The sequence below is a fragment of the Syngnathus scovelli genome, chromosome 8 (assembly GCF_024217435.2).
Source record: "Syngnathus scovelli strain Florida chromosome 8, RoL_Ssco_1.2, whole genome shotgun sequence".
Classification (NCBI taxonomy): Eukaryota; Metazoa; Chordata; class Actinopteri; order Syngnathiformes; family Syngnathidae; genus Syngnathus; species Syngnathus scovelli.
In genome coordinates this window covers 18,972,954-18,998,357 of record NC_090854.1, presented here as the reverse complement: position 1 = coordinate 18,998,357, position 25,404 = coordinate 18,972,954, and the positions used below count along the sequence as shown (strand labels likewise).

At 56.5% G+C, this 25,404-nt stretch overlaps 4 protein-coding genes across 17 annotated transcripts in view; 1 reads left to right on the top strand and 3 right to left on the bottom strand.

The window, feature by feature from the left end:
* Window positions 1–9,165, bottom strand: part of LOC125973801 (titin) — a 116,826-nt gene extending 107,661 nt beyond the window's left edge. Inside the window, exons 1-16 of one of the 3 annotated variants that reach the window (XM_049728297.1) lie at window positions 8,997–9,165; window positions 6,057–6,176; window positions 5,776–5,979; window positions 4,903–5,190; window positions 4,570–4,664; window positions 4,322–4,473; window positions 3,901–4,042; window positions 3,193–3,255; window positions 2,858–3,119; window positions 2,393–2,441; window positions 2,115–2,315; window positions 1,785–1,927; window positions 1,403–1,548; window positions 831–1,058; window positions 430–707; window positions 35–255 (exon numbers count right to left, since the gene is read on the bottom strand). In XM_049728297.1, coding sequence (XP_049584254.1) covers window positions 35–255; window positions 430–707; window positions 831–1,058; window positions 1,403–1,548; window positions 1,785–1,927; window positions 2,115–2,315; window positions 2,393–2,441; window positions 2,858–3,119; window positions 3,193–3,255; window positions 3,901–4,042; window positions 4,322–4,473; window positions 4,570–4,664; window positions 4,903–5,190; window positions 5,776–5,979; window positions 6,057–6,150 — 2,566 coding nt within the window. In that variant the 5' untranslated portion in view covers window positions 6,151–6,176; window positions 8,997–9,165. Of the gene's footprint in view, window positions 1–34; window positions 256–429; window positions 708–830; window positions 1,059–1,402; window positions 1,549–1,784; window positions 1,928–2,114; window positions 2,316–2,392; window positions 2,442–2,857; window positions 3,120–3,192; window positions 3,256–3,900; window positions 4,043–4,321; window positions 4,474–4,569; window positions 4,665–4,902; window positions 5,191–5,775; window positions 5,980–6,056; window positions 7,913–8,996 lie in introns of those variants that run through there. The other 2 variants (XM_049728298.1, XM_049728299.2) reach the window with 2 other exon arrangements.
* A 744-nt stretch (window positions 9,166–9,909) lies between these two features.
* lacc1 (laccase (multicopper oxidoreductase) domain containing 1) lies at window positions 9,910–12,197 on the top strand. 6 transcript variants are annotated; one of them, XM_049728359.2, is made up of 5 exons: window positions 9,911–10,581; window positions 10,735–10,917; window positions 10,984–11,149; window positions 11,356–11,572; window positions 11,739–12,041. In XM_049728359.2, exons 1-5 carry the CDS (start codon window positions 10,083–10,085, stop codon window positions 11,886–11,888), a joined length of 1,215 nt encoding a protein of 404 aa, XP_049584316.1. In that variant the 5' UTR covers window positions 9,911–10,082; the 3' UTR covers window positions 11,889–12,041. The 6 variants fall into 6 exon arrangements, with proteins under 6 accessions (XP_049584312.1, XP_049584315.1, XP_049584316.1 ...); XM_049728357.1 differs by having other exon boundaries at window positions 9,912–10,581; window positions 10,735–10,913; window positions 11,739–12,197; XM_049728355.2 differs by having other exon boundaries at window positions 9,910–10,581; window positions 10,735–10,913; window positions 11,356–12,041.
* LOC125973820 (TGF-beta receptor type-2-like) lies at window positions 12,186–16,347 on the bottom strand. 6 transcript variants are annotated; one of them, XM_049728345.2, is made up of 9 exons: window positions 15,716–16,347; window positions 14,611–14,767; window positions 14,132–14,352; window positions 13,534–13,928; window positions 13,232–13,405; window positions 13,033–13,170; window positions 12,686–12,827; window positions 12,504–12,619; window positions 12,207–12,433 (listed from the first exon to the last, which is right to left on the bottom strand). In XM_049728345.2, exons 1-9 carry the CDS (start codon window positions 15,750–15,752, stop codon window positions 12,230–12,232), a joined length of 1,584 nt encoding a protein of 527 aa, XP_049584302.1. In that variant the 5' UTR covers window positions 15,753–16,347; the 3' UTR covers window positions 12,207–12,229. The 6 variants fall into 6 exon arrangements, with proteins under 6 accessions (XP_049584298.1, XP_049584300.1, XP_049584299.1 ...); XM_049728341.2 differs by having other exon boundaries at window positions 12,186–12,619; XM_049728344.2 differs by having other exon boundaries at window positions 12,504–12,827.
* Window positions 16,348–16,492: 145 nt separating this feature from the next.
* Window positions 16,493–25,177, bottom strand: itgav (integrin, alpha V). Of its 2 annotated transcripts, XM_049728306.2 has the most exons (32): window positions 24,691–25,176; window positions 23,770–23,894; window positions 23,212–23,303; window positions 22,977–23,091; window positions 22,841–22,902; window positions 22,719–22,767; window positions 22,386–22,508; window positions 22,253–22,297; window positions 22,141–22,184; window positions 22,019–22,075; window positions 21,875–21,927; window positions 21,721–21,796; window positions 21,525–21,654; window positions 21,359–21,456; window positions 21,030–21,123; window positions 20,913–20,958; window positions 20,680–20,787; window positions 20,554–20,609; window positions 20,320–20,474; window positions 20,006–20,143; window positions 19,841–19,908; window positions 19,630–19,774; window positions 19,452–19,544; window positions 19,266–19,345; window positions 19,110–19,190; window positions 18,836–18,941; window positions 18,615–18,773; window positions 18,415–18,549; window positions 18,227–18,340; window positions 18,023–18,130; window positions 17,794–17,913; window positions 16,493–17,713 (listed from the first exon to the last, which is right to left on the bottom strand). In XM_049728306.2, the coding sequence occupies exons 1-32, from the start codon at window positions 24,885–24,887 to the stop codon at window positions 17,621–17,623; spliced, it is 3,165 nt and encodes a 1,054-aa protein (XP_049584263.1). In that variant the 5' UTR covers window positions 24,888–25,176; the 3' UTR covers window positions 16,493–17,620. The 2 variants fall into 2 exon arrangements, with proteins under 2 accessions (XP_049584263.1, XP_049584261.1); XM_049728304.2 differs by having other exon boundaries at window positions 21,525–21,796; window positions 24,691–25,177.
* Window positions 25,178–25,404: the final 227 nt, after the last annotated feature.

The window sequence follows — 25,404 nt, the reverse complement described above, 5'->3', positions numbered from 1 at the left end:
GAATAGTGCGTTCTTTGATCTGTTTGCTTTTCACCGTTGTGGAACCAGTAGGTGTCCGGCATGGGTCTGCCAACCACCTTCAGGTCAAATCTGGCAGTTTGCCCCTCGGAGCATCTGAGCGAGGTGGGCTTCACCACAAAGACGGGCTTGTAGAGTCTCCCCAGCTGAGCCTCGTCCGTTTCGTCGAGCTTTCGGGCGGGAGAACGGCTGGGAGAGCGGCTGGAGGAGCGGCTAGGCGAGCCAGGAGACGCTGACCTTGACAACGACAACGGCACACGCTCGGAAGGATTCTACCGACGGCATCAAACATCATTTGACACTCTGAAAGGATTTCGGCTTGCACTCAAAGATCTCGCGCTTTGATCTAGCGAGCAGACTTTTTAGTTCAAGAGGCAGCGTCTGTGGAAAAGGCTGTCAGCACAAACATACCGGATCCTCTGCGGGGCCGGCTGCGGGGTGTATGTCTGGGGCGACGCGCTGCCAGAGGGCCCCACGTAGGGCTCCACGTAGGGCTCCACGTAGGGCTCCACGTAGAGCTTCCCGGAGCTGACGGCGTTTCCCTTCTCATTGGTGGCCAAGGCGCTGTACACACCCTCGTCCTCGGGTAGAACCACTGCCAGTCGTAGGCTGGCACGGCCGTCCCGAAGTACCTCCGCCTGGTAGCGTCCGCCGGCGTGGATGCGCTGACCGTCTTTGAACCAAACGATCTGGCCGCAGCACATTTTGTGACATGTCAACACATGCACATGCATCCCGCTCCATTTCCATGGGTCTTGATGAGTTGAAGTAGACTGGGCAACCCGTCGTTTCAGTCGCGCGCGCGCGCTTACCTTGGGTGGCGGCACTCCGAAGATCCTGCAGTGGAAGGTGACACCCATTCCTTCCACGATACGGTAGTTTTTCACCAGCGCGTCAAAGGCAGGCGCCACGGCCTCCTGGTCGGCGGCGCTCGCCATCTGTTCGCCATCCTCTGCCAGCAGCTCTGCGTAAGTGATTCTCAGGACGCTCAGCTCGATCTCCTGCATGATGCGCTGCTCGATGATGGACAGGCGGAAGTCCTGCAAAACAAGAAGGTCTGAGAGCCATTGCTGCGGACCGCCCGTCCTCACAAGATAGGCGACTTTGGCTTGGCCGCCGGGCCGCCGACACCTTAGCATCTCCCAACTCTTGGCATCTACAGCAGCCTCGGCATACTGAGTTACTTTTCATTAGATTCGGCGGCGGCGGGACTACCTGCCGCGTGCCCCTAAGCCTGCTCTTGTCTCCACAGCAACCTTTACAATTCAGAACCCCCCGTCACGAGTCACCCCCACCTCCCAGAATTGGAAGTAGCCAAAGTTGTACTTTGTACAGCCGCAAAGGCATCGACTTGAGCGCAAATGCAACCGGGAGACCCTGCTACCTCTCCAGAGAGAAAGGTGGTGGTGGTCATCTTGTCCGTCACGGTCACGATGGGGGCAACGTCTCCAACCAGGGGTTCCCGCACTGGTGCTTCCGCTCCCTTCTCGGAGGTCACCTCCTGTTTCTTTACGTAGGCTTCGTATTCATCTGAAGACGAGAAATTTGACAGGCTTCAGTTGCAATCAAATGCAGTCAAATGGACGGATGCCGGCGTGTCCGTGTGGACAGTCCATCATCCAAAGGTTGAACGGGAGCAACTGGACCTCACGGGTCGGTTCGAGACCTTTGTCAGTTTTCAGGTCAGTTTTTTAAATTGTGCGAGAGTCCAGTAGGCCAAAGTCAACCTTTGCGGCCGACACGCTGTGCCTGGCTGTACAACGGACCTTCCTCCAGCAGCCTGGCGGTGGCGGAGGACTCTCCGAGCCGGTTCCTGGCAACGACGGTATAGTCTCCGGCATCGTCAGCAAAAGTCATAGAGATGAGCAGGTGGCAAAGGCCGCTCTCCTTCTGGTAGGCAACTTTGTATCTGCAAGACACACTTGATCACAGCCACCCACCAACTGCCTTGACCGTGCGAGCTCCGTGCCGGCTGCCCTTTATGTCGACCACAAGCCTTTGACAAGTCCTCATGCAATTCTCATCAAAGTTCCCATGGCCGCGTTTGTTGTCATTTTCCGTCTCTCTCAATTGATCAAGAGCCAGGACAAACCGACCTGTATCCACTGGTGAGCGGGACACCGCCCTTCTTCCAGACGAGCTGCGGGCGAGGGCTCCCGGCGACTTGGCATTCAAAGACGACGCTTGCGCCCTCCACCAGCTTCTGGACACCGGGAGTCTTGACAAAGAAAGGAGCCTCGGCACAGGACTCTGACTCCAGTGCGCTCGCCTGGGAGACGCTTTCTTGCTCGGAGACTCTGCGAAAACAGTTGAGGGCCGCTCAGTCGGGCGGAGGCGCTAAGGCGTCCCAGAAAACCGGCGGCTGTCAACTCACGCCTTCTCTTCGACCTCCTCCTCCTCTCGGCTCTCGATGTCCTCAGACACTGAAAATCAACGTCTACGTGAGAAGCGGACAATCAAAGCGTCGCCTCGACCTCACTGTTGATTTTTTGACAGTTTTTTGCAGATGATTGTATTTTGTTGATTTTTACTTGTTGACAAAAGCGTAGCTCGCGTGACTGTTAGCAGGACAATGTTATTTTAGGGGTGGGGCTAAACAGGAAACAACAGAATGGCAGTTGAGCATTTTGTCGAGCCCAAGATTGAAGGAGCAAGGCGGTGGCTCAAAGGCGGTTTGGTCTGACAGCGGGCCAGCCCACTGGAATGATCGCACGTCACCTTCGAGTGCTTGACATTTGTAAATCTTGGAATTTGTCAATCAGGCCACGTGGCTTCCATTGCTGCAATGCGGGTCATATTTGCGAGCGGCTGTGACTCCACCCCGGCCGGATGCACTGACCCTGGACGAGCAGGTAGCAGGAAGTGCTGACGGTTCCCGCCTGGTTAGTGGCGGTGCAGGTGAAACGGCCGCTGTCCTCGGCAAAGGCCTCCCGGATCAGCAAGCGGGCGCAGCCGGATCGGTCGTAGCTGATCTGGAAGTCGGCCGAGCTCTCGATCTTGTAGTCCTCCCGGAACCACATGATGACGGGGGCGGGTTGCCCGCCGATCTGGCACTCCAGGCTCACGCACTCGCCTTCGGTCACATTTGTATTCTTCAAAGCCTGAAAAAAGAACGGGTCACGTTCACAGGACTTGTGATTTCAGGCGCCGCTGACACCCGACTGTCTGACTCACAGAAAGCAAGACGGGCGGGACCACGCTGTCTCCGGGGGGAATCGCGGCAGTTTCTTCCGCCGCCTGGGGGAAGGACGACAGACAAATCAATCCACCACTCAGATACAGCCAACGCGACTGACCGAAGGTCAAACGGTTACCCGCGGCAGCTTGCAATTTTACACCAACTGGATAAAAGCACAATGGGCAGACATGGCTGGATCAGAGACTTCTCTGGGTTGCATCTGAGCGGGTCCCCAACACGGACGGCGCCTCCAGACCGGCTACCCGCGAGGAACTTGACGCCATTGTGTGACTTGACGTTGGACCAAAACTTGCCTGGCTTGTTATTTGCCGCAGTAACTTGGGAATTCCTTGAACCTGCGACCGCTTCTACCGAATGACAAACTTACTCTAAGGTGGCTACGGTGTGACGAGCATTTCTCTAGCGCAGGACAAAACAACATCTCAATATAGGGTCTGTCTCCATCACACGTTTTGCCCTATTCCACGCGGGATGACATCAAGCAATGGCATTTTGCAACTTTTAGCAACAAATGCCCGAAACAACTTTGCCTGAGGAGAAGCGCCCGAGCGGGTTGTGAAGCCGCGGCGCAACGCTCAAGCAATCATAATGGCGCCATGTCCCCCAGGGAAGGGAGCTTTGTTACAGCCACGCTCCGGTCACGAGGCTTCCCTTCGCAAGAGAGTGTAAAAGTTTCCCCTCACCTGCGTGATGCAGATGAGCTGCTGTTCCCGGTCCAGCTGAGCCACATCGCCGCCGCCGCCGCCCTCGGTCAGCTTCCAGGGGGGAAGGACGTCGGAGCCGCTGTCCCCCAGCTCCAGTGTGCCCGTTGGGGACACGACGGCCCTGAAAGCGAGAGCCGCACTCATTCTGGTGAGTCCCGCGTGCAAAGACGTTTTTGCACAATTCTTCATTGATTTCATGAATGCAACGTGCTATTGTTTTATTCTTTTTAATACATACTATGTATGTACTACTATAGGCCAAAACAAACTTTCAAGCCAGTGTTATCCTCCCTCGCTTTAGATTTCCAAAGGCTCCCTGTGAATTCCTTTTTTCTTTGGGAGACAGTCCAAGCTCGACTTGAACTCCCGACCCCCTCGGCCAAGAATCTCGGAAGCCTACCTGCCGGGCGAAGACGTGGGCGCTTTGACGGGGCTGACGGGCGACTGCCGCCGCCCCACCGTCACCCCGGCAATCACAGCTTGGGGAGCCAGGAGTGCCGTCGACTCGGCACCCTCCACTTGCATCTCCATGGTGGCCATGCTCTGAAAACTCTGAGGGGGACGGCAATTGCACAAGCCGTGTTCTGATTTTGTAACACCTGACTGAAAAGGCAAGGACCGAAGAACGGGAAAAATGGCTTTCTGTACCTGCTCCACCCCGGTCTGAAGAGTCATCTGTGAGCCGGAAACCTGGGAACTGGAAAGCAGGGTCTTGGTTTTCTTGGCCGGGACCACTTCCTCGCCTGCGTGTGCACAAAACGGCCAAAAGGTTCAAAGCTAACCCGACAGCTCCTGTTCAAAGTGCTTGGAGTGCGTCTCTACATTTGACTGCACTTTGCACACAGGTGAAGTTCATTTGACCTCCTCGTCGCCAACTGTTTTGCGACGGCAGCATTTACAACAGGTCAACGAGCATTTCCAAGTACGCTTGTTGGCCTTTCTGCCAGTCACAAATATTAACCCTTAATGGCAAACACCCACCGTAAACCAGCAGCTCGGCGCTGGACAAGGCCCGGCCGCTGCTGTTGGTGGCCGTCACCGAGTAGGTCCCGGAGTCCTCCGGGAAGGCCTCGGCGATCAGCAGACTGTACGAGTCGCTGTCTCGGACGACGGTGAAGTCCGCCGAGCTCTGGATCTCGGCTCCCTCGCGGTAGAACACGACGGCGGGCGGCGGGATGCCCGTGACTCGGACAGCGAGTCTCACTTGACTACCCTGCCGTACCGTCGAGCTCTGGAGTCTCTGAAGGAAACTGGGAGGTGACGTCTCCGCTGCACGGGGACAAAAGTTCAAACACCGCGCTTCAGTCCTGGACAGGCAGATTCAATCAGCGCGGGTCCCATGGTTGTCCCTGCAGCAAGCGGCTTTAAAATGTTTGAGTTGAACTGACATCTCGAGGGAAACAAGGACTTTGTGTCCAGTCGGTCTGAGGACTTTGAGACCATGCGAGGTCTTGAAGGAGATGAGGCTACCTTGAAAGCAACATTAGAGGAGTCAAAGACTAGCTGAGGCCTTGCCGGGGACATTTACTCTTCCAGATGCTTCAAGACCACCTTGACGTTCTGAAGGGAACAAAGACTACTCCAGTTGTTTGAGGGAACATCTACGAGTTCAAAGAGCACCTGAGGTTTTGAAGGGGACATAGAATAGTCCAGAGGAGCTTAAGACTATGAGTGATCTTGAAAGAGCAAAAAAACTACCTGGGCTTTTTGAAGTAGGTCCAAAGATCAGTGGCGGTTTTGAAGGCAAGGCAGAGCTAAAGACCTATCTGATGTGTGCAGGGGAACGTCAACTCAGTCAGAGGTGCTTTAGGAGCGCTGGAAGGGGGCGAGTACCGACTTAAGACGGGCTCTCACCTGTAACCACGAGTTCGGCGGTGCTGGTGGCTTGTCCGGCTCCATTGGTGGCCCGGACGGAAAACCTCCCGCTGTGCGTGGCGTTGACGGCGTCGATGCTCAGAACAGCGTGGCCTTCACTGAACGAGATCTGAACGCCAGGCAATGCGGCGGCAGACAGGACCTGGCCGTCGCGGAACCACGACACCTCGGGAACCGGAGCACCTGGGCCGGGGGGATGGGAAGCGGGGTCAGACGGCAAGCTGCCTTGCGGATGGATGGACTGGACAGGTGGGTCTTACCGCTCACTTGCGCCTGGAACGAGGCGGCACTACCCTCTAATGCCACCACGCTCCGAAGCGGCTGCGTGAAAGTCGGCGCCTGCTGGGTCGACATCTTCTTGTCCTTCTTGGCTTGGCAGCCTGCAGACAAAGGGAACGGGATGCAAATTTTTTTTTTTTTTGGGAGTCTGTGAAAATCTTCCTTAACAAGCCAAATGTGCAGTCCATTGACCTGTTGCTTTCATGGTACTTAACAGTATGAAAAGCATAGCTACGTGCTGCAGTGACGGCTATACTTTTCGGACTTGGTCATAAAGAAATCTGTGACTTTAGATGATGCGCTCTTGCCCCTCGCTGCTTTAGGTCGTTGACACCTTTATTTGCCACGGACACGTAAGTGCCTGCCTTACACGTTAAGCACTTAGCTTCATACGCATCACGACCCTGGCGAAAGCACGCACTTTTCTTTTTAATTCCTCCGTAAAGGTGCATTTTCGTTTCGGCATTGTTTGTATACACTCGCTGGCAAGCACTCGCTTACTTCCTCCTCATACATACATACACACACACACACCACGCACCCACACACACGCGCGCACACACACACACACACACACACACACACACACACACATGTGGCTAGATTTGAGGAGAAGGCCGTGACTTATTTGCGAACGATTACAGAGAAATTCTATTGACAATGTACATCTGAGGCAGTCGAACAAAATCCCGGGCAATTTTTGAAAATTTTCCCGGACATCTTTATGGGGCTGAAAAGTAGGACATGTCCGGGGAAAAGAAGACGTCCGGTCACCCGATGTTACTTGGCATCGTTAGGTGGCCTTGGAGAGAAATCCCTGACGAAACGTAGGTGTTGCTGCTGTGGCCATTTCTATTCCTCCCATCAATCACTAGAGGTCTCCCCAGACCATCGCGACGCACTAGTCCATTTGGAAAGTCATTTCAATACGCATAGTAGGCCAATTGTGGCACTAGAAATTGATAACATCTTATGTATTGTATTTCCTTTATAGGTCATTTCTTTAGTCGAAGTCCGATTATGCTTATTTGTTCAAATGTGACGTGTTGTTGGATATCGTGTGTATTCTAATTGTTGTTATTTTACATTACACACTCTACCTGCTACCGGTTATGTTCTACCATCGCTCATTTCTCATCTGCCACCTGTACATCTGGAACATTTAAAGCCACCAAAGCATCGCATCCTGCATTCTGACCCAACATGCACACTGTATACGCGCGCGCACACGCACACGCGCACACACACCCACTCACTCACACTCTCTCACTCACGCTCTCACGCACGCACGCACACACACACACACGCGCACACACACACACACACACACACACACACACACACGTAATGATTGAACGAAATAGCCTCCCCAACACTTGACGAACTTTATGTTCTTTTTTTTTTTTCAAATGCTTTAGGTTTCCGTTTTGAATTTGCCACTCGCTGGAAGGCACGCGACGTTCGTTAGTATGTCCACCAAGTGTTAGGGAATGCTTATTGTGACTTATTATGTCAAAATTGTGTTTATATTCGAAGCAAAAGCATGAACATGAACGTCAATCACTTCGAATAAAGACGGTTACGGCTGGCCTGAAGCGCAGAGCTGCGCGGGCGGGTTCGCGGCTGGCTCCACTTGAAACGACGCCACGTCAACGTCATTGCTTGCAAACACACCGGCGTCGAGCGGCCATCCCGCTCGGACTCTCCCGAAAGAACCGTAAAGTGTCCGCCGACGCCGAAGCGTTTCTTCTTGTTGCAGGCGAGCTAATGTTGGACCGAGGTCCCGCCGAAGCCGCTCCAATTAGTGTCAAGTGCGAGGAGCTGTTTACCTCCCCGCAATTGGCGGGGCTGGCGAGCCGCTTTTAAGCTCCGCCCCTTCTTTTCAGACAACACTAACATTTTTCTTGGTAAATTTCAATTGTTGTCATTGAGCGTTGTTGTTGTGACAATGTGCGATGAGTCCAATTGGACGCATCAGCAAAGTTCTTTGCTGGCACACGAGCGCAACAGCTGAGTGCCAGTCAGCCACAACGGTGTCACAGCCCCCCCACGTCGGTTATAAATACTTTGAGGGGACGGGCCACGGGTGACGGGCGTTGGCAGCTGAAGGAGGCCGCCATCCTGACTGCCTGCCAGGATATCAAACCCCCCAAAAAACCGACCTCAATACACACCAGGGCAAAACACGCATGCAGGTTCCAGTCTATGTTGTCATGCTAAGAACATGAAACAGCGGCACGTCTTGGGATAGATGCGAACTGTTCAATGTGACATCGTGACGTCACTTCACTTTGCCGTGTTACAGCGCAACCATTTCTACAAAGTAACGTTTATTTCTCATCCACGAATACATATTCTGACCGGAATAAGGTTTATTTGGAACGCGCTCGTAAATGTGTCAGCGCAGTCCAAATCAACTCAAGTCCTCAGTCAAGTTTGAGAGGCTCCGCCCCCTTCTAATGATGACATCGTTTTGCTGCGCTGTGCATCTTCAGCCGGCTGACTTTGAGGGATCGGGATGGCCGAGGCCCCATTTTGCCAACATTTAGGAACCCTCAAGAGCCCAACTCGATTGGATTGGAATTGTTGACGCGGGGCACGAGGCTCTCGACGCACGCGCGGAGGCCCAATCCAAACGCTGCTGCTGCTGCTGCTTAAAATAGATTTTTGGATTGACAGGTAGCATGTGGCGCATATCTGCGGGAGGGTGAGGGGGGGCGCTCAAGTGACGATTCCCTTAAAAAGTCATCGGCTCCCGGCTGGGACCCCCCACCCCCGTGCCCCCTCCCTCACCCGAGCTATTTTGGGTTTTGTCAAAGATGCCGCATGCCTCCAAACCAGCCAAAGCGAAATGAAATGAACTCCACAATTGTGCGTTTGCACGGTCGGCCAGGGCTAATTGGGGTGCAGTTGTTACTCACGTGAAAGGCCGCCCGCTGGTGTTGGGACGGAGACCCCCCCCCCCCGATGAAGCCGAGCAGCTTCTTGATGGTCCAACTTTCTCCTCAAAGACGGGCCGCTTGCTGGACGCCCCCTGAAAAGACAAAACTACACCCCCGTGTAGTCTTCCAGCCGTAGCAGGCTGGGAATTAAAACTGCTCAAGGGGGGGCGAGCTCGCTGTCACCTTCTTATACCCGGAGCCCCCCCGTCCATTCCCACCCCCGAGTCTTCTCATTGGCGTAGCAAGAGAGCATCATGGGATATGGAAGCCACAACTTACTCAATACCCCCCCCCCCCCCTCCCCCCCAAGGGGATGTTTTTTAGACATAGGAAGTGGCTCGAGGTCGCAGAGCAAAAGGAAGCTCAGGCTTTGGCTGTCTGTCCATCAATGTTGATTGACTGTTGCCCAAAATAAGCTCAGGCTTGCCCAAAACTCAACTTGATCGCCTGCGAGTTGCGCTTCAGTGTTGCCTCAACTTCAACCTGCCTCCGAGAAATGTGGACGGTGTGTTTGCGCGTGACAACGCCAGGGGGCGCTTTGTCCGTTCCTGCTGCTTTGGTTACTGTGACACCGCATTTGAAAATGAATCCAAGTGATCAATGACAACGGATTTGATACTTTCACACTTTTCTGCTTTCAGATATAGCAAGGAAATAAAAATAAATAAATAAAATTATAAATGTTATAATAAAATAATTATCAATATATAATATAATAATATTTTATTTAATAATAATAAATAAATAAATAACATAAAAAAATATACTGCCATCTGAAAAATATACTTTGTCATTGTTAGCAGGCAACAGGGGGCACCTGCACGGGACAAAAACAACGCTTATGGTCACTGCCGAATCTGAGTTTTGGTGTGGGCGCATGCGCGCGCGCGCGTCTGGGAGCGCGCTTAGTGAGGGGAAGAGTCTTCCCGTTTGTCTCGTCATCCAGAGCGCGGCGGAAGAGGAAGCCAAAAGTTTTATTTTCCTTTCTCTTTCCTTCGCGGCTTTTGTTTCACGAGGGAGGGAGGGCCTGGCTCCCTTAGAGGCTCGAAGTCACTTGCCGGCACCATGAGCGAATCGGCGGCGGCGGTGCTGTTGGATCTCGCGCACGCCTGCCGCTGCGGCTGTACCGAGCGGCTGTTCCGCGAGGAGGCCGCCGCCGCCACCGCAGACGCGCACCTATTGGTGCTGTGCGCGGGCTCGGCCCGCAGCGCCGTCGTGGACGCCTCGGTTCGCGCGTGGAGCGGCGGGGGGGGAGCGAGAGTGTTGCTGGACTGGAGCGCCACAGCCGCGTGCGCGTACCGCCTGAAGCGGGCGGCGGACGAGGCCGGAGTGCTTTGGCTGCGCGTCATAACTAGCCCGCGGGGGCGCGCGCTGCTGCTCGGCTACGAGCGCGCGCTCTTCACGGCCCTCTACAAGTTCACGTACCGGCTGGGCTGCGGCCCGCGGCCTCTGCGCGGCGCCGACACACCTGTCCGAAAGGTGGAGGGTGACGTCACGGTCCTCCTGCAGGCACTTCCGGCGGTGGGCGGGGCCATCCGGCTGCTGACGTCGACGCTGATCCCAGGTGAGCGTTCGGGACACACGTGGGATTGAGCTATCAGGCTCTGCTCCGAAACGTGTGCGCTGCCGTTGCCTTGACGGATGAAATGATCAAAAGACTCGGAGTTCATCTTTCGCCTCGGTGATATCGCCGGCGCGCTGTCTCTCTGCGGCTCAGAGTGCTTCGGCCACGGCTTTAGCACGCGTGCCGGCGGCGTGTCGCTTGTGCCCACCTTGTCGTCGTTGAACCTGTTCAGCAGTCCCAGGAGACGAGACTCAGCGGCCCTGGTCAACGAGAACCGGCGCCGCCTGGCGCTCCACGCCGGATTTTACCCGCGCCCGCTACAGATGCTCAAGGTGGGTACGTGCCGAGTTCTGTTGTCGGTCCTCCGGGCTCTTCTGAGCAAAGAGGCCCGCCGCGGCGCAGGTGGAGCATTCCAGTCGTGTGTGGGTGCTGGGGAAAGCCGAGCCGGAGCGCTACGACGCGGCGGTGACGGACCGGCCCGGGGCGGTCCTGGCCGCGCCGGGCGCCGACTGCGTCCCAATGCTCTTCGCCGATCCCGTGGCCAAAGCGGTGGGCGTCGCTCACGCAGGTATACGGCGTAGCTGGCGTGCCCGACCTCGTAAACCTGAGACAAAACAACACGTCGCGTTTGGTGTTAGCTGATCCAGTTCACGTGTTCCTATGAGGACATCAAAGTAGTAAATTGACAAACACCATTGTCCGTCCGCATGTTAGTTGCTAATAAAGTTGTGTGTAATGCCAATGATGCTAAGCTAAGCTAAGGGTATCTTTTAGGCTGGAGAGGAACGCTGCTGGGCGTCGCCACAGCAACGGTGTCGGCCATGGCGACCGAGCTGGGCTGCGTGCGCACCAACATCCGTGTGGTCTTGGGCCCCTCGGTCGGGCCGTGCTGCTTCGCGCTGGAGCCGGAACAGGCCGCCCGCTTCCGGCCGGACTGCGTGCGCCGTTCACCGTCGCACAGGCCCAACGTGGACCTCCGACTGGCCAACAGGTGGCCTAACGCTTGCCCCTGCGTCGCTGCTCTTCCGCTGCTCTTCCTGCCACCAAATCCTCTTCCTGCTCGCGCTCTCCCCATTCTTCTTGATCCTCTTCCTGCTCCTCCCTCTCTTGCCTGTTCCCTGCTCGCTCATCTCTCCTGGTTGGCGCGCGTGTGGCAGGCTGCAGCTGGAGGAGGCGGGCATCCCAGCGCTGCACATCCAGGACGACCCCGGCGTGGCGCCCTGCACGTCATGCCACCCGGGAGACTTCTTCTCGCACGTGCGGGACGGAGCCCACTTTGGCACCCAGGTGGGCTTCCTGTGGCTTAAGGAGGAGGCGGCGGCCGTCGGCAAGGCTTCCTCGGGACGCTTGCGAGACTGAAGCGCCGCTTTGGCGAGACCAAAGCCCCGCTTTGGCGAGACCGAAGCGCCGCTTAGCACCTAGCAACCACTTAGACGCATCATCAGCTTGCCGTTTGTGCCGTTTGGAGTCACGCTGATGTCTACTGGGCTTTGTGTTTCATTGTGCTCCCGTGGACTTTTGAGACCGGTCTGTTCTCGGCTTTGAAAGCAAGTTTGTGCATGCGCGGGACGGTCAGGCGGGGCTGATACAAACAAACAAAGTGCTTTAAAACCTCATTTGAACCATTTTGATTCTTGACTGCTTTTAATCATGTTGCCATCATTTGTTTGTGACTTTCCTTTGTATTCTGACTTCGGGCCAGGATATTTGGCGCTTCCTCTTTCGAGCGTACTTCTTTGGGTTCCCGCCTCCTGAGGCCGCGCATTCGCTCGAGCACACAGTGCGCCGTGAGGCGTGCCTCGGGGTCGTGGTCCCAGCACTCTGTAACTGTCTGCCAGTAGACGCTCATCCCCTACGGCAGCGGCATCAGCGTTAGCAAGTGGCAACAAAGAAGAGCTGGGCGTCGCCACCGCCGCGCCTACCTGATGCCGCATCCATCTCGGCGGGGGGCGCCCCCTGAAGACCAAACGGTGCATGGCATCCACGCGCGGACGTCGGCTCGTCTCGTCACCGAAGGGCGGTATGTAGCTGCCTACCTCTGCACACACGCACACGCACTCGCCAAAGGTGCGCCGCAATAAGATGTGTCGTTGCGGCGGCTCACCTCCAATGGCCCAGCACCGTGAGGCCATCTCCCAGAGGACCAGCGCCATGGAGTAGACGTCCATCTGCTTGAAGGACTCGCCATCCTCCAGGTTGACGCGGGACTCCAGCGCCTCCGGGGACATGTAGCGAGCCGTGCCCACCTCACAACACGCAAAACACGTCAACGTTACGCTACCTTGGTTCAAATAACATCTGCGTGCGTCGCATCGTGACACAATAGAATGTCTTGGCTCTCGTCGTGCGGCTGGTATACGTGGAGATTGGGCTCTCCCATCATGTCGACGTCACGCAAGCCAAAAGGGTCACATCGCGAGGCATCGCTCGGGTTCCGCTCGGCGAGGTTACCTGCCCGCTGTTAGCCAAGTCGTCTGCGGTGAGCTCGGCGTGGAGTTTGATGGCCAGGCCAAAGTCGCACAGAACCACGTCGCCATCGTCCTTCAGCAGCACGTTGCTGCTCTTCACGTCTCGATGAGCCACCGACACCTGAAAGGCATGCGCATCCCGTTAGACACGGCGTTCTGAACTTAACCCACGTGCGCGTTACCTTTGGCGCCCCCGGTGGCCAGAGGGTGTCACTGTGCAAGTGCGCCAGGCCGCGCGCCAGGCCCGTCGCCATCGTAACCAGGCGCTCCCACTCCAGCACGTTGGCCGTCAGGAAGTCTTGGAGGTTGCCCAGCCTGTGATAGGCAAGCAGCAGCCAGTAGGCCCCGCCCCTCACCTGTTGAGCAGCAGATTTAACGTGTTCATCTCAAGTAGCATCTTTCCTGGCACTCATATAGTCAAGTAGCACATTGACTTTTGTCCCAATGCAACACCTGTAATGCAACGGGTCATGTGACGTGTCACCTGCGCCCCCAGGAACGCGATGACGTTGGGGTGCCGCATCCCGCCGTCGGCCAAGATGGAGCCCTCGTGCCTCCAGGAAGCCGCTCGCGCGGCAGAGAAAACCTTCACTGCCACCGCCGAGCCACTGTCCCGACCCTCGTCCTGGGGCCGTGCCCGCCACACCTGCGCAAAGCGGCCGCCGCCCACTGCTGCCTCCAGGCAAACCGGCATCCTGACAAGGTCCGGACTGTTTTCTTCCATCCGGACCGGCCTGGGCGACGAGGTCGCCGGACGCTCCCGGGGTCTGTTTTTGCCACAGCGGCGCTCATGGGCTCTGTAGAGGGCGGCGGCTATGACCAACGCCGGGACGAGCGTGAGCAGGCTGACCAGGACCACCCAGAGCACAGAAGAGAACCCTGAATAACGGCAACAGTGTGAGGACATCTCTGACATTATCGCGAGGTCACGTCGGCAGGCACGAGCGTTTACCGGCCTACGTCATTTGAACTGGCGTCTTCTGTGTTTATCTTAGTTAGCATCTTTGTTGGTTACTTTGCCGGCTTATGCGGTGACCGATGAGCATCATACGCTCTGTTGGTCAGCGCATGTCATAGCTCACCGTTAGCGCGGCGGCTGCGGCGGAAGATGAGTTTGTCGTTGCACTCGTGCCGGCCCTGGCAGGCGCACACCCTCAGCCCGCCGTCTGTCGTCCCCGCCGCGGTCATGCGACACTCGTGGGACGCGGAGTTAAGCAGAAGCTCAGCCCCCACCACCCCCTCCAGTGGCATCGTGGGATCGTGACAGGCGGTGCGCACCGACACGCTGCCGTTGGTCTGACGCCTGCGCACGAGGAGCACCGCTGCGTTAGCTAGCGCGCGTGTTCTGCTCAGCCGTTAGCTTCAAGATTCAAGAATTTTTATTGGCCATGTTTGAGCATGCCAAACAAGGAATTTAACTTCAGTACATCTCAGCCTCTGTTCAACATTTAGGTGACTAACAACACTCGGGACATGAGCGAAAATTGACAAATATTCTCAAACATCGCCCCTCGAATGAAGTCGTACGTGTATGAAGTAGCGTGTTAGCGTGTCAACTCACCAGAGGGCCAGGCAGATGTCGTGCGGGGAGGAGCAGAAGGAGGATAAGGAGCAGTTGGAGAAGCAGATGCGCTCCCCGTGGCGCTCCTCACACGTCGGACTGCTCGTGTCGCACCACATGCACACGTTGAAGTTCAGATGGCCGCCAATCGCAGCCGCTAATCACAACGACAAGGTTAAGGGGGGGTGGTTGGATAGACGGATGGACAGACGGATACCGAGTCTATTCTGGGCTCAACTTTTGCACACTTATTTTGTCGGATTTGTGTTTGTGAGGCCAAAAGCGTTCCCTGCTTTGAGCGTCTCCCATGCCTAGAAAGAACATGTCTAGAAAGGCTGCACGGCAAACTGTCGCCACTGGCAGACCAGAAAAGCTCTGCAGAAAAAGATCTAGCCCCTCCCCTTTCGGACAAGTTTGCATGTTGCACATACACACACACACACACACACACACACACACACACACACACACACACACACACACACACACACACACACACACACACACACACACACACACACACACACACACACACACTGGCCTCCTTTGTCGACGGAGACATGACCGACTAGCACTTAGTAACTGCACAAAAAGATGCGTGTGCGTGCCAAATAAACACACACAAACATTTTTTTTCTCGCCATACATCACATTTAATCCTATCCTATCTAAAAACAAAGTGAGGCCCAGAAGCAAGGTCGAGAGCAAGCAGAAGCTGGATCATTTGAATCAGGTGTGTGCAGGTAAACACGCCGGAAGCCACGCAGGACTCCGGGAACCAGGGTTGAAGACCCGGCCAGGTAGATGCTTGCAGTTCAAGTGAATAGCAGAGAAGAGTCACCCAATAACAGAGCTGTACGATCGCCCAACAGCTGAGAGGTTGAGAGATGGCTGCATGGAAGTTGCGGCTGCAGCGCGCACCCGCACGCACGCACGCACGCACACACGCACGCACGCACACACACACGCACACACACCGAGTTGAGATCGAATGCAGCGCAGAGAAAGAAGGTCAGGGAAGACCTGAAGAAAGCTTTACTATTATGACGCTCCCCCACACACAACAGAATACTCACGAAAAGTGGCGTAAAGTCACACAACTCACAGGTGATGATGACGATGATGAATTTGTTTCTCCACATGATGGAGATATTTTAAGTCGAGAGGTACAAACACCAGAGCGGCGTGCACGCAGATGTTTTTCATCCAGATGTGAGCAAGGCCCGCCCACACGCCCGCCGCGGTAGTCGCTTGCCAGCCATTGGTTTTGGCCTCCGATGACGTCACGAGCAACGCCGACCGGCTCACTGACGCCAACTCAACTTGCACGATTTAAAACAATGATTACAATATACGTTTGCAAAACGTGTTTCCAGTTACAACTTCATTTGATGAGTCGAAACATTTAATCCAACATTTGCACTATTTCAATACTACCTTGTTTTAATGATTCCTCGACAAGTTTCCCAGTTGTGATTTTCCTTTTTTTTTTTATTTAAATTATTCTATTTGTTAGGTTCGGCGTGAGATATATTGCTTTGCTTCCCTCTAGTGGCTATTTAGCGTAATTGTTTTCTCGTTCGAGTCCAGCGTAGGGGCCAGGTCAGACACAGAGCTGAAGAACTTGACAAGAGCCATCCTGTAAGTCGTGCACAGAGCGGGTCTGTTCCAAGCTTCCTCGGGCACACGGCCATCGTAAAACTTGAGTTTTCTCAAAGTTTCTTCTCACTCTTTTACATCACCCACAAAATGTTTTAACGAAAGCAAAGATTCCACTAAAACTCATTTTGGGTTAACAACTTTGCTCCAGCTTCGGACTTTGCTCTTGCTAGCCGTGCAATGGAATTGCGTATGCACCGCTGATACGCGGACTACAATGCCGTCAGATGTTGAGAAAGTAGTTTATTTCCAAAGTTAGGTGACAAGATAAATCAGTATCAAGGAAGAAGAAAAAACAATATCAGACCACTGGGCTACCTCAGCTCATTAGGCGTCGGCTGATGTCGACAACATTCGGCGCTCCGAGTGCGTTTACTAGCATAAGTAGAAAAACACCCCCCACACACCCCCACCCTACAGACTGAATCCTGACACTAACCGGAAGTAGCGTGTTGCAGTGACTCACGTCTCAATGCGATGAACGTAATTAGCCGCGCGAGCTAGCTTGGCTGTTAGCCAGGTTCAGTTAACATCTGCTAACTAGCAAGTCATTTTTTAAAATAAGGCTTGAAAAGCAACTAAAACAAACATGGACTAGCAATAGTCAAAACACGCATCTGTGATGAATCATTTCTTTGAGGAATCGGCAACAAAGTAGAGGGCCGCCATATCAAGGGTAACATGGTGCCGACTGCGCTCGTGCCACACGTGGTCGGCATCCAAGCCCATTCCACGTTCATGTCTGCCTTTGCCCGGCGGCATATTGTACCATATGAAATAACGATAGCCTCGAAATTTAGTGATTTTTTTGGAGCATCTGAAATGAGGATTTGTTAACGTCGGTGGGAACGGTACAAGGTAAAAGTCGACGTCAAGCCGGCCATGGCGGTGGCGGCGATCATTCGAAGGACCAACTTTGCAGCACATTGGCATCACATGCAGAAATGATGAGCCAAGTACGTACGAGAAGGGATAGCAACTTTTTGGATGGCGCAACAGCTAGCATCCGCCCTAAGCCGGCTTGTCACGTTGGACTGAGCTTCTCAATGCTGCGGGCGGGGCAATTAGTCAATTGTTGTCAAATACTTGGTAGAGGCCGATAGAGAAATGTAAAAGGCAATGTTTGGACATCTCGGGTTCAGTTAATCTTTTCCAACAAAGTGTTGAGTTAAAAAATAAACAAACATGTTGGCCAAAAGCGACGTTAGCGAGAGCAGCAACTAGCACGCCGACGACGGCTAGCTTAGCGTCTGCTCAAGTTTGCGCCGATGCCAACAAAGTGCAAAGAGTCCATGATGGTGCTCACACAGGATGTGCCTTTGTGCTAAGCTAGGCTACAGGCCAGAGCGGGCTAAGTGTCTGCGTTTCCGTTCTCCTCGGGCTGCAGCTGCTCCTTCTCCAGGCAATCCTCCTGCGGGGGGCGCACTCGCTTGAAGAAGCCCAGCTGGACGCACACATGTGACACATACCAGTCGTCACACGTTGTCACCTCGCAAAGACGGCGGCTGACTCGGCGGCTCTGACCTTGTACATGATGAAGATGAGCAGCGCCAGCAGCAGAAGGCCGGCCAGCACGGCCAGCGCCACCACCCAAGCCGGCACCGGCTGGGGGGCGTCCGCCACCCACAGCACCGACACGCTAACCTGCTGGCCAAAAACACGCGTCAGAGAACGAGAGCGAGAGAGCGAGAGAGCGAGAGCGAGAGAGAGAGAGAGAGAGAGAGCGTGCGCCCGGCCCGGCCATGCGTCTTACGGCGGTGCTGTTGGACGGCAGCGTGGCCGGAATGTTCTTGTAGGGCATCTGGATGACGTTGAAGGAGGCGGTGGACTCCAGCACGTACGAGCGATTCTGGTTCTCCGCCTGCACGCGCACACAGCGACGTCACACTGTTCTTGTGTGTGTGTGTGTGTGTGTGTGTGTGTGTGTGTGTGTGTGTGTGTGTGTGTGTGTACGCACTCTGAGGAAGTTGTTGACGTCCAGTCGGGAGTAAATGAAGACGATGGCGTTCTTCTTCCTCTCCAGACGTCCCACCTGACAGCGAAGCTTGACACAGGACGCAGTGCTGCAGTCCTGCGCGCACACAGCTGTCAAGTCGCCGTCACGGCGCCGACGGAGGCCGCAGCCAGCTGGCCGGGCGCTTTTACCAGCTTGAGCGGGTTGTCGTCGTCGTCGCTGCCGGCGCCGCCGGTCTGCAGCTCACGCTTGCGTACGCGCTTGCGGCCTTCCGTCTGGCCATCTCCGGCGCTGGCATTTTTCAGCACCGCCAGGGGATTCTCCAACTAGCGGTGACAAGCTAGCATCAGGCTTCAAGAACAACATTGCGTGGTGGCTGAAAAGGTCTTACGGTGACATTGCGCGCGTTGAGTCGCACGTTGCTGGAGCAGTTGACGGGGCCCTCCGTGTCCAGGTGGGTGATGTAGAGGAGGCTGGCATTGTGGCGGCCGTACGGCCACTCCACCTCCAGCGAAGCCAGGCTCAGCGTGCTGGGCCCGCTGTTCAGCAGCTGCACACAAACGCACGCGTCAAAAGAAATCTGGCGGGCGGGCGGGCGGGCGGCCGGCCTACCTCGTAGACGTGCACAATTTGTGGTCCAATGTCGTCGCCGGTGAGCGGAGGAACCTTGGCTTGCCAATTGGCGATGGGAAGCAACAGCTGGCCGGGAGACGACGTGCTACAAACGCACACACACAACCATCACCCGCAGTAGATTGCTGAAGTCCACACCCCCCGCTGAAATGCCCTCCAACCGAGACCACTTTCAGCGAGCCACCCAGGTGACATTCACAAAATGGATCTGGGTCTCATCTGGGACCGTTTGTAGGGAGGCGGCCGCCGTTACCCTCGTATGGAGACTTGCGCCACCACGACCAGCTTGGTGACGCTGGACACTCTGCGGCTGGTGCTGTTGAACTGGTTGGAGCTGCAAACATGCCAAGGGGGCCGAGGTGAGCCCGAGGTGAGCAAGGCGGCGAGCCGGCCGGCCGGCGTGTCTGACCTGACCATCTGCAGATCAAAGCGCACGTCCGTGTCGTCCTCCGACAGCTGGTGGACGCTGAAGCGCAGCTCAGCCAGCACCTGGCCAAACAAAGGAAAAAGATGGCAGCCAGTCACAAGATGAGGACACACAAACAAATCCAAGCTAGCAGACAGACAAAGGAGGATACATTTTGGCTCCACTGACCTTGGTTCCGGCCTTCATGGGGTTGCCCAGATCGCACACCACCATCTTGGTCTGGTTCTCCTTCTTGTAGGCGCACGACAGCCGGCTCAGCGTCTGCCGGCACAGCGCCAGCCACACGGGTGTCAGCCGCAAACCGGGCCGGGCCTGGCCGAGCCTCGCCGCCGCCGCAAACGCTTACCTGGCTGCGCACCACGCCGGTAAAGTCGGCCTGTTGCGGCGGGAAGACGTGGAGCTCAGCCTCGTAGGCGCCCTCGCCGCGGTTCTCGGCCACAATCTCCAGCGTCACCGCGTTGTCGTCGCCGATGGCCATCTCGGAACGGTCGCTGGGGGGCAGGGGGTGGAGGCGGATTTAGTCTTAGCGTCGGTTTGGGCGGCGTGGCCGCAGTCACCTCTGGACCGACAGCTGCAGGTCGGGTTTGCAGATGTTGTCCTTGCCGCAGTCCAGCAGGATGTGAGCCTGGAGACAGCGAGGCGTCACGAGCAGGGGTCACGAGCGGGCGTCACGAGCGGGCGTCACGAGCGGTCGTCCCGCGCGGCACAGGCGGCTGGCTCACCTGGCGGGTGACGTTGGGCGGTGCGGCCACGTCCAGGACGGGCAGCAGGCCGTTGCGGTCTCGGGCGCGCCCGTAGTCCAAGGCGTACTCCAGAACCACCGAAATGGGCGTAATCTTATCGCGGAAGTCGCGGTCGTCCTGCCGCCGCAAAAGCAACCGAGCGCATTGAGCTTAGTCGGTTGGGTGACACGTTTGCAAACGTCTGCTATCGGGAAGGACGACTGACGCAAATTGACGGGCTGATATAGCAATCCATCAACGAGGGCAGAGTGGGCGAGGCCGTCCCGCCGGCCGGGGGCTCCTACTCTACCTACCCTGAGGAAGACGTCCTGCTCCTCGCACGCGGGCCCTCCGCCGTTGCTCAGCGTGACGTTCTTGGCGTAGGCGACGCTTCGGCTGTGCAGGAAGAGGACTCGCTTGGCCGCTTTCTTCGGCTTCAGTCGGTCCAGGAGCACGTCCACGCGGAACGCTGGAAGGGAGCGCACGCTCACGAGCGCCTGAGGGGCAGGCAGGCAGGAGAGCCCCCGCGCCGGCGGAAGGTTACTCACTGAGGGAAGAGGGCGCTCCCACCCCGCTGGCCTTCAGGCAGTACTTGACCTTGAAGCTGTGGGTCGACCGACGGACAGCGATTAGCAAAGGTGTTTGGCGGCCTGTCCACCCGCCCGCCCACTCACCAGGACACGGCAGCGCCGGTCGCAGGCAGCGTGCAGCTCTTCCCCTCAGGGTTGATGATCTGAGGGCTGACGTCCAGCGTGGCGTTGACGCTGATCACCGGCCGCGCTCTGACCGCACACACGTGAGCGTGGGTTAGGTGGCACACGTTGACTTGTTTGATGTCACGGCAGGCACACACTCGCACGAACGCACACACACACACACACGCGCGCGCATGTGCGCAGCTAATCACCTGTACAAAACAGCCCTGTCAGCTCCAAACACTCCCACCAGTAAATCTGTGAGAGAAACATTTGCAGGAGCTTAACACCTGCCTCATCACACGCACTTGGTGCGGGCGGGCGTTTACCTGGATAGCCGTTGCGGTCTATGTCCGTGTTCCCCGTCATGGAGTAGCCGAAGCTGGCCGGCATGTAGCTGGAGGCCCATTTGCCCTGCAGGACCTGCCAGGTGGCACGTGCACACAAGATGGACAAGCGCTAGCTAACTCGCTAGCTAGGGTGCTAAATGAAAACGTACAAAGCGCTCATTTTTGGCTCATCTTGACCAATCCCATCGAGGCAAAAATCATTTGACGCTTCTGGCGTGTCATTTTTCAACAAATTTGTCTCAACTCCAAACTGATTAGTTGTCAGGGGATTGAACGGAAGGAAGGCTGCTGCTTTGGGGCGCTGGTACCTGCGAGGGCGTCTGCGACGGGCCCTGAGGACCGCCATTGTGGATGTACACCTGGCCCAGGCGCTCCGGACCGCCGTATGGGGCCGAGATGGCCACGTCTGCTTGGGGTCAAACACAAACACGTGACCACACGTGCTCGCTCGCTCGCTCGCGCGCGCACACGTGCCATTGTATCCGTCCATGTCGAGATCTCCGAGCGTGGCGATGGATGAGCCGTATCGGGCGTACACTTCGGAGCCGGTGAGCGTCAGCGGCGGCCGGAAAGAGAAGCCTCCTCGACCCAAGAGCACGCTGACCTGCAGCCAAAAGGTGTCACAGCGGGACCCAGCCGGACGAAGGCGTGAGACGCGCATGGCCGTTACCTGTCCCACCTCCCTCAGCTTGCCGTCGGAGCCTCTGTCCATGAAGAGAGGCGCGCCCACCAGAAGGTCCATCAATCTGCCCGCATGAGCCTCGCGTGAGTGTTGGCAGCCAGGCGGGCAGGCAGGCGGGCAGGCAGGCAGGCAGGCCACTCACCCGTCCTGGTTGATGTCGCTGGCGGCGACAGAGTGTCCGAAGTAGGCGGCCATCTTGAAGGGACACAAAGAGAAGGCTCACGCCAGGCCACGCAAATCACCTGGCATGCACCCTTTGACACTCTTGCAAGTCGGGCTCGCTCACCTGATTGCCTGTGAAGTTGACCATGGACTCCATGTTGCGGCCGTTGAAGATGTTGACCTGAAAGACGGCACGCGCGTCAACACGCAGGCGCCTGCCGGCACGGGCTGACATGCTGCACTCACGTAACCCAGCGCCTTGTCGCCCCGCGGCACGCCCGTCACGTAATCTGCAAGCACATGAGCGGCATCAGCGACTTGTGGCCGCCCTTCAGACCCATAGCCCCAGCCAGGCTACCTTCAATTGCGTCGTCGTTGAAGTCTGCGACAGTCAGCGAATATCCTGGTGGCAAAAGGAAAGGCAGGCGGGTGGAGTGAGCGGAGCGGAGGAGGCCCACGCCGGCCGCCCTTTGCAGGCCACCCTCACCCACCCAGGTAACTGTCATCATACTGGGCGCCTGCCGACTTGGTGGCCAGCGTCTTTCCATAGGGGCTGACGTAGCTCTTGTCGAAGCGGGCAAAGATTTCCGACACGTCGTCCGATATTAGTTGACCTGCGGGGAGACGACCGACACAAGACCGCTTGAGACGAATCTGCCCGGAGATGTCCGCTCGCGATGGCTACGTCCGGACTAAGGAGCGTCTGGAAGCTAAACAACACGAGAGCGTCCCGCGCTAAGCCGACCTCGACCGTTTGCGACCAAGTGAGGGGGAAAAAAAAAAAAAAGGCAGAAGGAAGGGGACATGCGTGCAGGCGACGTGACCTTGCCAGTAGAAGCTTCCGGGTCCTCCCACCACCACTCGCTTGTCGGTCTGCAGCACACACACACAACGGGACTGGCCTTAGTACCTGAGCTCAGCATGCCGGCCGGCGCCACCCGCCTACCTTGAGGAAGTCGGCGCTGAAGCCAGCCTGGCAGAAGCCCTGGCCCTCCGGGGAGTTGGCACCTGCGCAGAGAAAAGACCGGCACGTGACTGGCACGGAGAGGCGGAGACAGAAGGACAGGCGGGCGGGAACACACGTGAGCGACAGGGAGAATATTCCACCACCGTGTCGTCTTTTTTCAGGAAACACGTTCCCACCGGCTCGCGCTCCGACACGCCAAAGGTGGACCACTGGTAGAGCGGCGCGCACGCCTGCGTAGGGGTCCCAGAAAAGCAGACTTTTGAGTCGAGCGGCTTTGGATTTTCCGCCTTTTCCTCATTTGATTGCGTGGCTCCTTCATGGCTGCGCGCTTTCGCTTTGCTCCTCCTTACCAGGATGTGCTCGCCGTCCGAGCGCACCGAGGCGCCGAACCACTGCTTGGACTTGAACTCCATCTGCGCGCCGTCGGCGTTCTTCCTGTCGCCTGCGACGAGAGGGATGGAGGTTCGCCATTTAGCAATATTTCAACACTTTGTTTATTTTTCAAAAGCCAGAAATGATTTGAGTTTGCCAATTTGGGCGCAGGCACGCGTCAAACATATGGAAATTCATTTGTCCAAATATGGCGCAAGAGTTGAGCCGCTCGCTCGCTCGCTCACTCACTTCCTCTTCTGCACACGCTGATAATCCCAGATTATGTTGCTGAATCATGCAGGCGACATTAGCAACAATAGACTCGTATTTTCCAACGCACGAATGACTCCCGCTGCTTCCTGATTTTTTCACACTTCAGAAGATATTGTTACTTTTTTTTTATTCTCATGGCCTCAAATGGCTGACTGTGGCATCTAAAAATGCTCCACTTGAAAAGAATACTGGCAGAATGTAAAACTCGTCATTGGAGAACGCGGTATGAGCCATCACTGCCACGCAGTGGGGCGTTTGCGTACCTGACGTGTCAAAGAGGAGCTGGCGGCAGGCGACGCCGCCCGCCCAGGGGCAGCTGTAGACAGCCCCTCGCTCCAGCACGTCGCCCGACGTGTTGGCCCGCGGCGCTCCGATCAGGACGTCCGACCTGAGCAAAGCGGCAAAGCGCAATGGGCTTGTTACGCCTCTTTCTTTTTGCAATGCTCTCCGACACACACGCCGACCTGCACGTCAATTTGCCCTGATAATCGGGACCATCTGAAATGTGCCGTGGATCGCGTGGTCCGATTGAACCGGGACGTTCACTCAGACGAGATTTAGCCATCAGAGGACTTTGATTGGAGACAGACGTTGGTTCTGACAGGAGTCCCAACGTGTGCGGCGCTCTGGGTGGACACCGTCGGAGTGGAGCCCGCAAAACACCACCAAACCTCTTCAGTGGCAGATTTGCTCAATTTCACACAGGGCTGTATTTTGGAATTATGATTGGCCTTTTCAACTGGAAACGAGAATTTGCGTTTGGAATTCTAGTGGCAAGTAAAGGCAGGCGGGCAGGCAGGCAGGCAGGCAGGCGGGCGGGCGGGCGGGCAGGCAGGCAGGCAAGCAGGCGGCCCATCAGGCAGGCGGGCGGGCCATCAGGCAGGCAGGCAGGCAGGCAGGCAGGCAGGCAGGCAGGCAGGCAGGCAGGCAGGCAGGCAGGCAGGCATCCGCTCCCACCAAAGGTAGTCAGTCAAGGCCAGGAAGTGCGTCGTCATTCGTCCAATTATGGTCACGAGCGGGACGGAAGTCATGCCAAGCGAAGCTGCGCCTTCCCGGAGGAGACTGTGGCGCATGCGCAGCAGCCAGCTTCTCCTCCAGAACGAGTCACCTTCTCAAAGTTGTCGGCAAAGTTGTTAGCGCGATTCGGCGTTTTTGCATAAAGGTTGCCACTGAGCTTTTCTTACTGTTGCTTGTTGGCTGCTTTGAAGAAGTCCACCGAGAAGCCGAAGTAGCTGCCCGCCGGGCCGTCGTACACCGACGGCCGCTCGGCGTCCAGGTTGAACGCGCCTCCGCTCCGCACGAGCACGACCAGCGCCGCAGCCGCCACCGATACAACGGCGGCGGGGGAGAGGCGGCCACTCAGCCCCGGCCCCACTACCATGGCCAGAGAGAGGGAAGGAGGGAGGGAGGGAGAAGGCTTCGGGGAACTTTCGCCTGCTGACGAGTCGAGCCGACTAACGAGCTCGCGTGCGCCCTTCTCGGCGCTTCCACGGGAGAACGGCGACGGCGGTTCCGTTCGGCAACTGTACGCCGGACAAGCTGGTCGGATGAAGGCGAACGAGCGGTTCCCTGTCACGGCGGAGAGACGTATGTCTGCTCGTGCTCGCTCGTGAGGCGTCCACACAAGGGAAGCAAGTTCAGACGCGACCACACATCCGGCTTCTCTCTGTCAAAATAAAAGCCTAGCCCACTTTTCATAATAAGATCAGACGCGACCATACATCCGGCTTCTCTCTGCCCAAATAAAAGCCTTGGCCACTTTTCATAACAGCGACGCAAGTCGTTCCGCGCGAATATGCAAATCCAATCGTTGCCAACAGAGGGCGCAATTGCACTGTGACAAAATATGCCCTTTACGTTTTGTGCTCGCCACAAATTTTAATTAACATAACAATGCA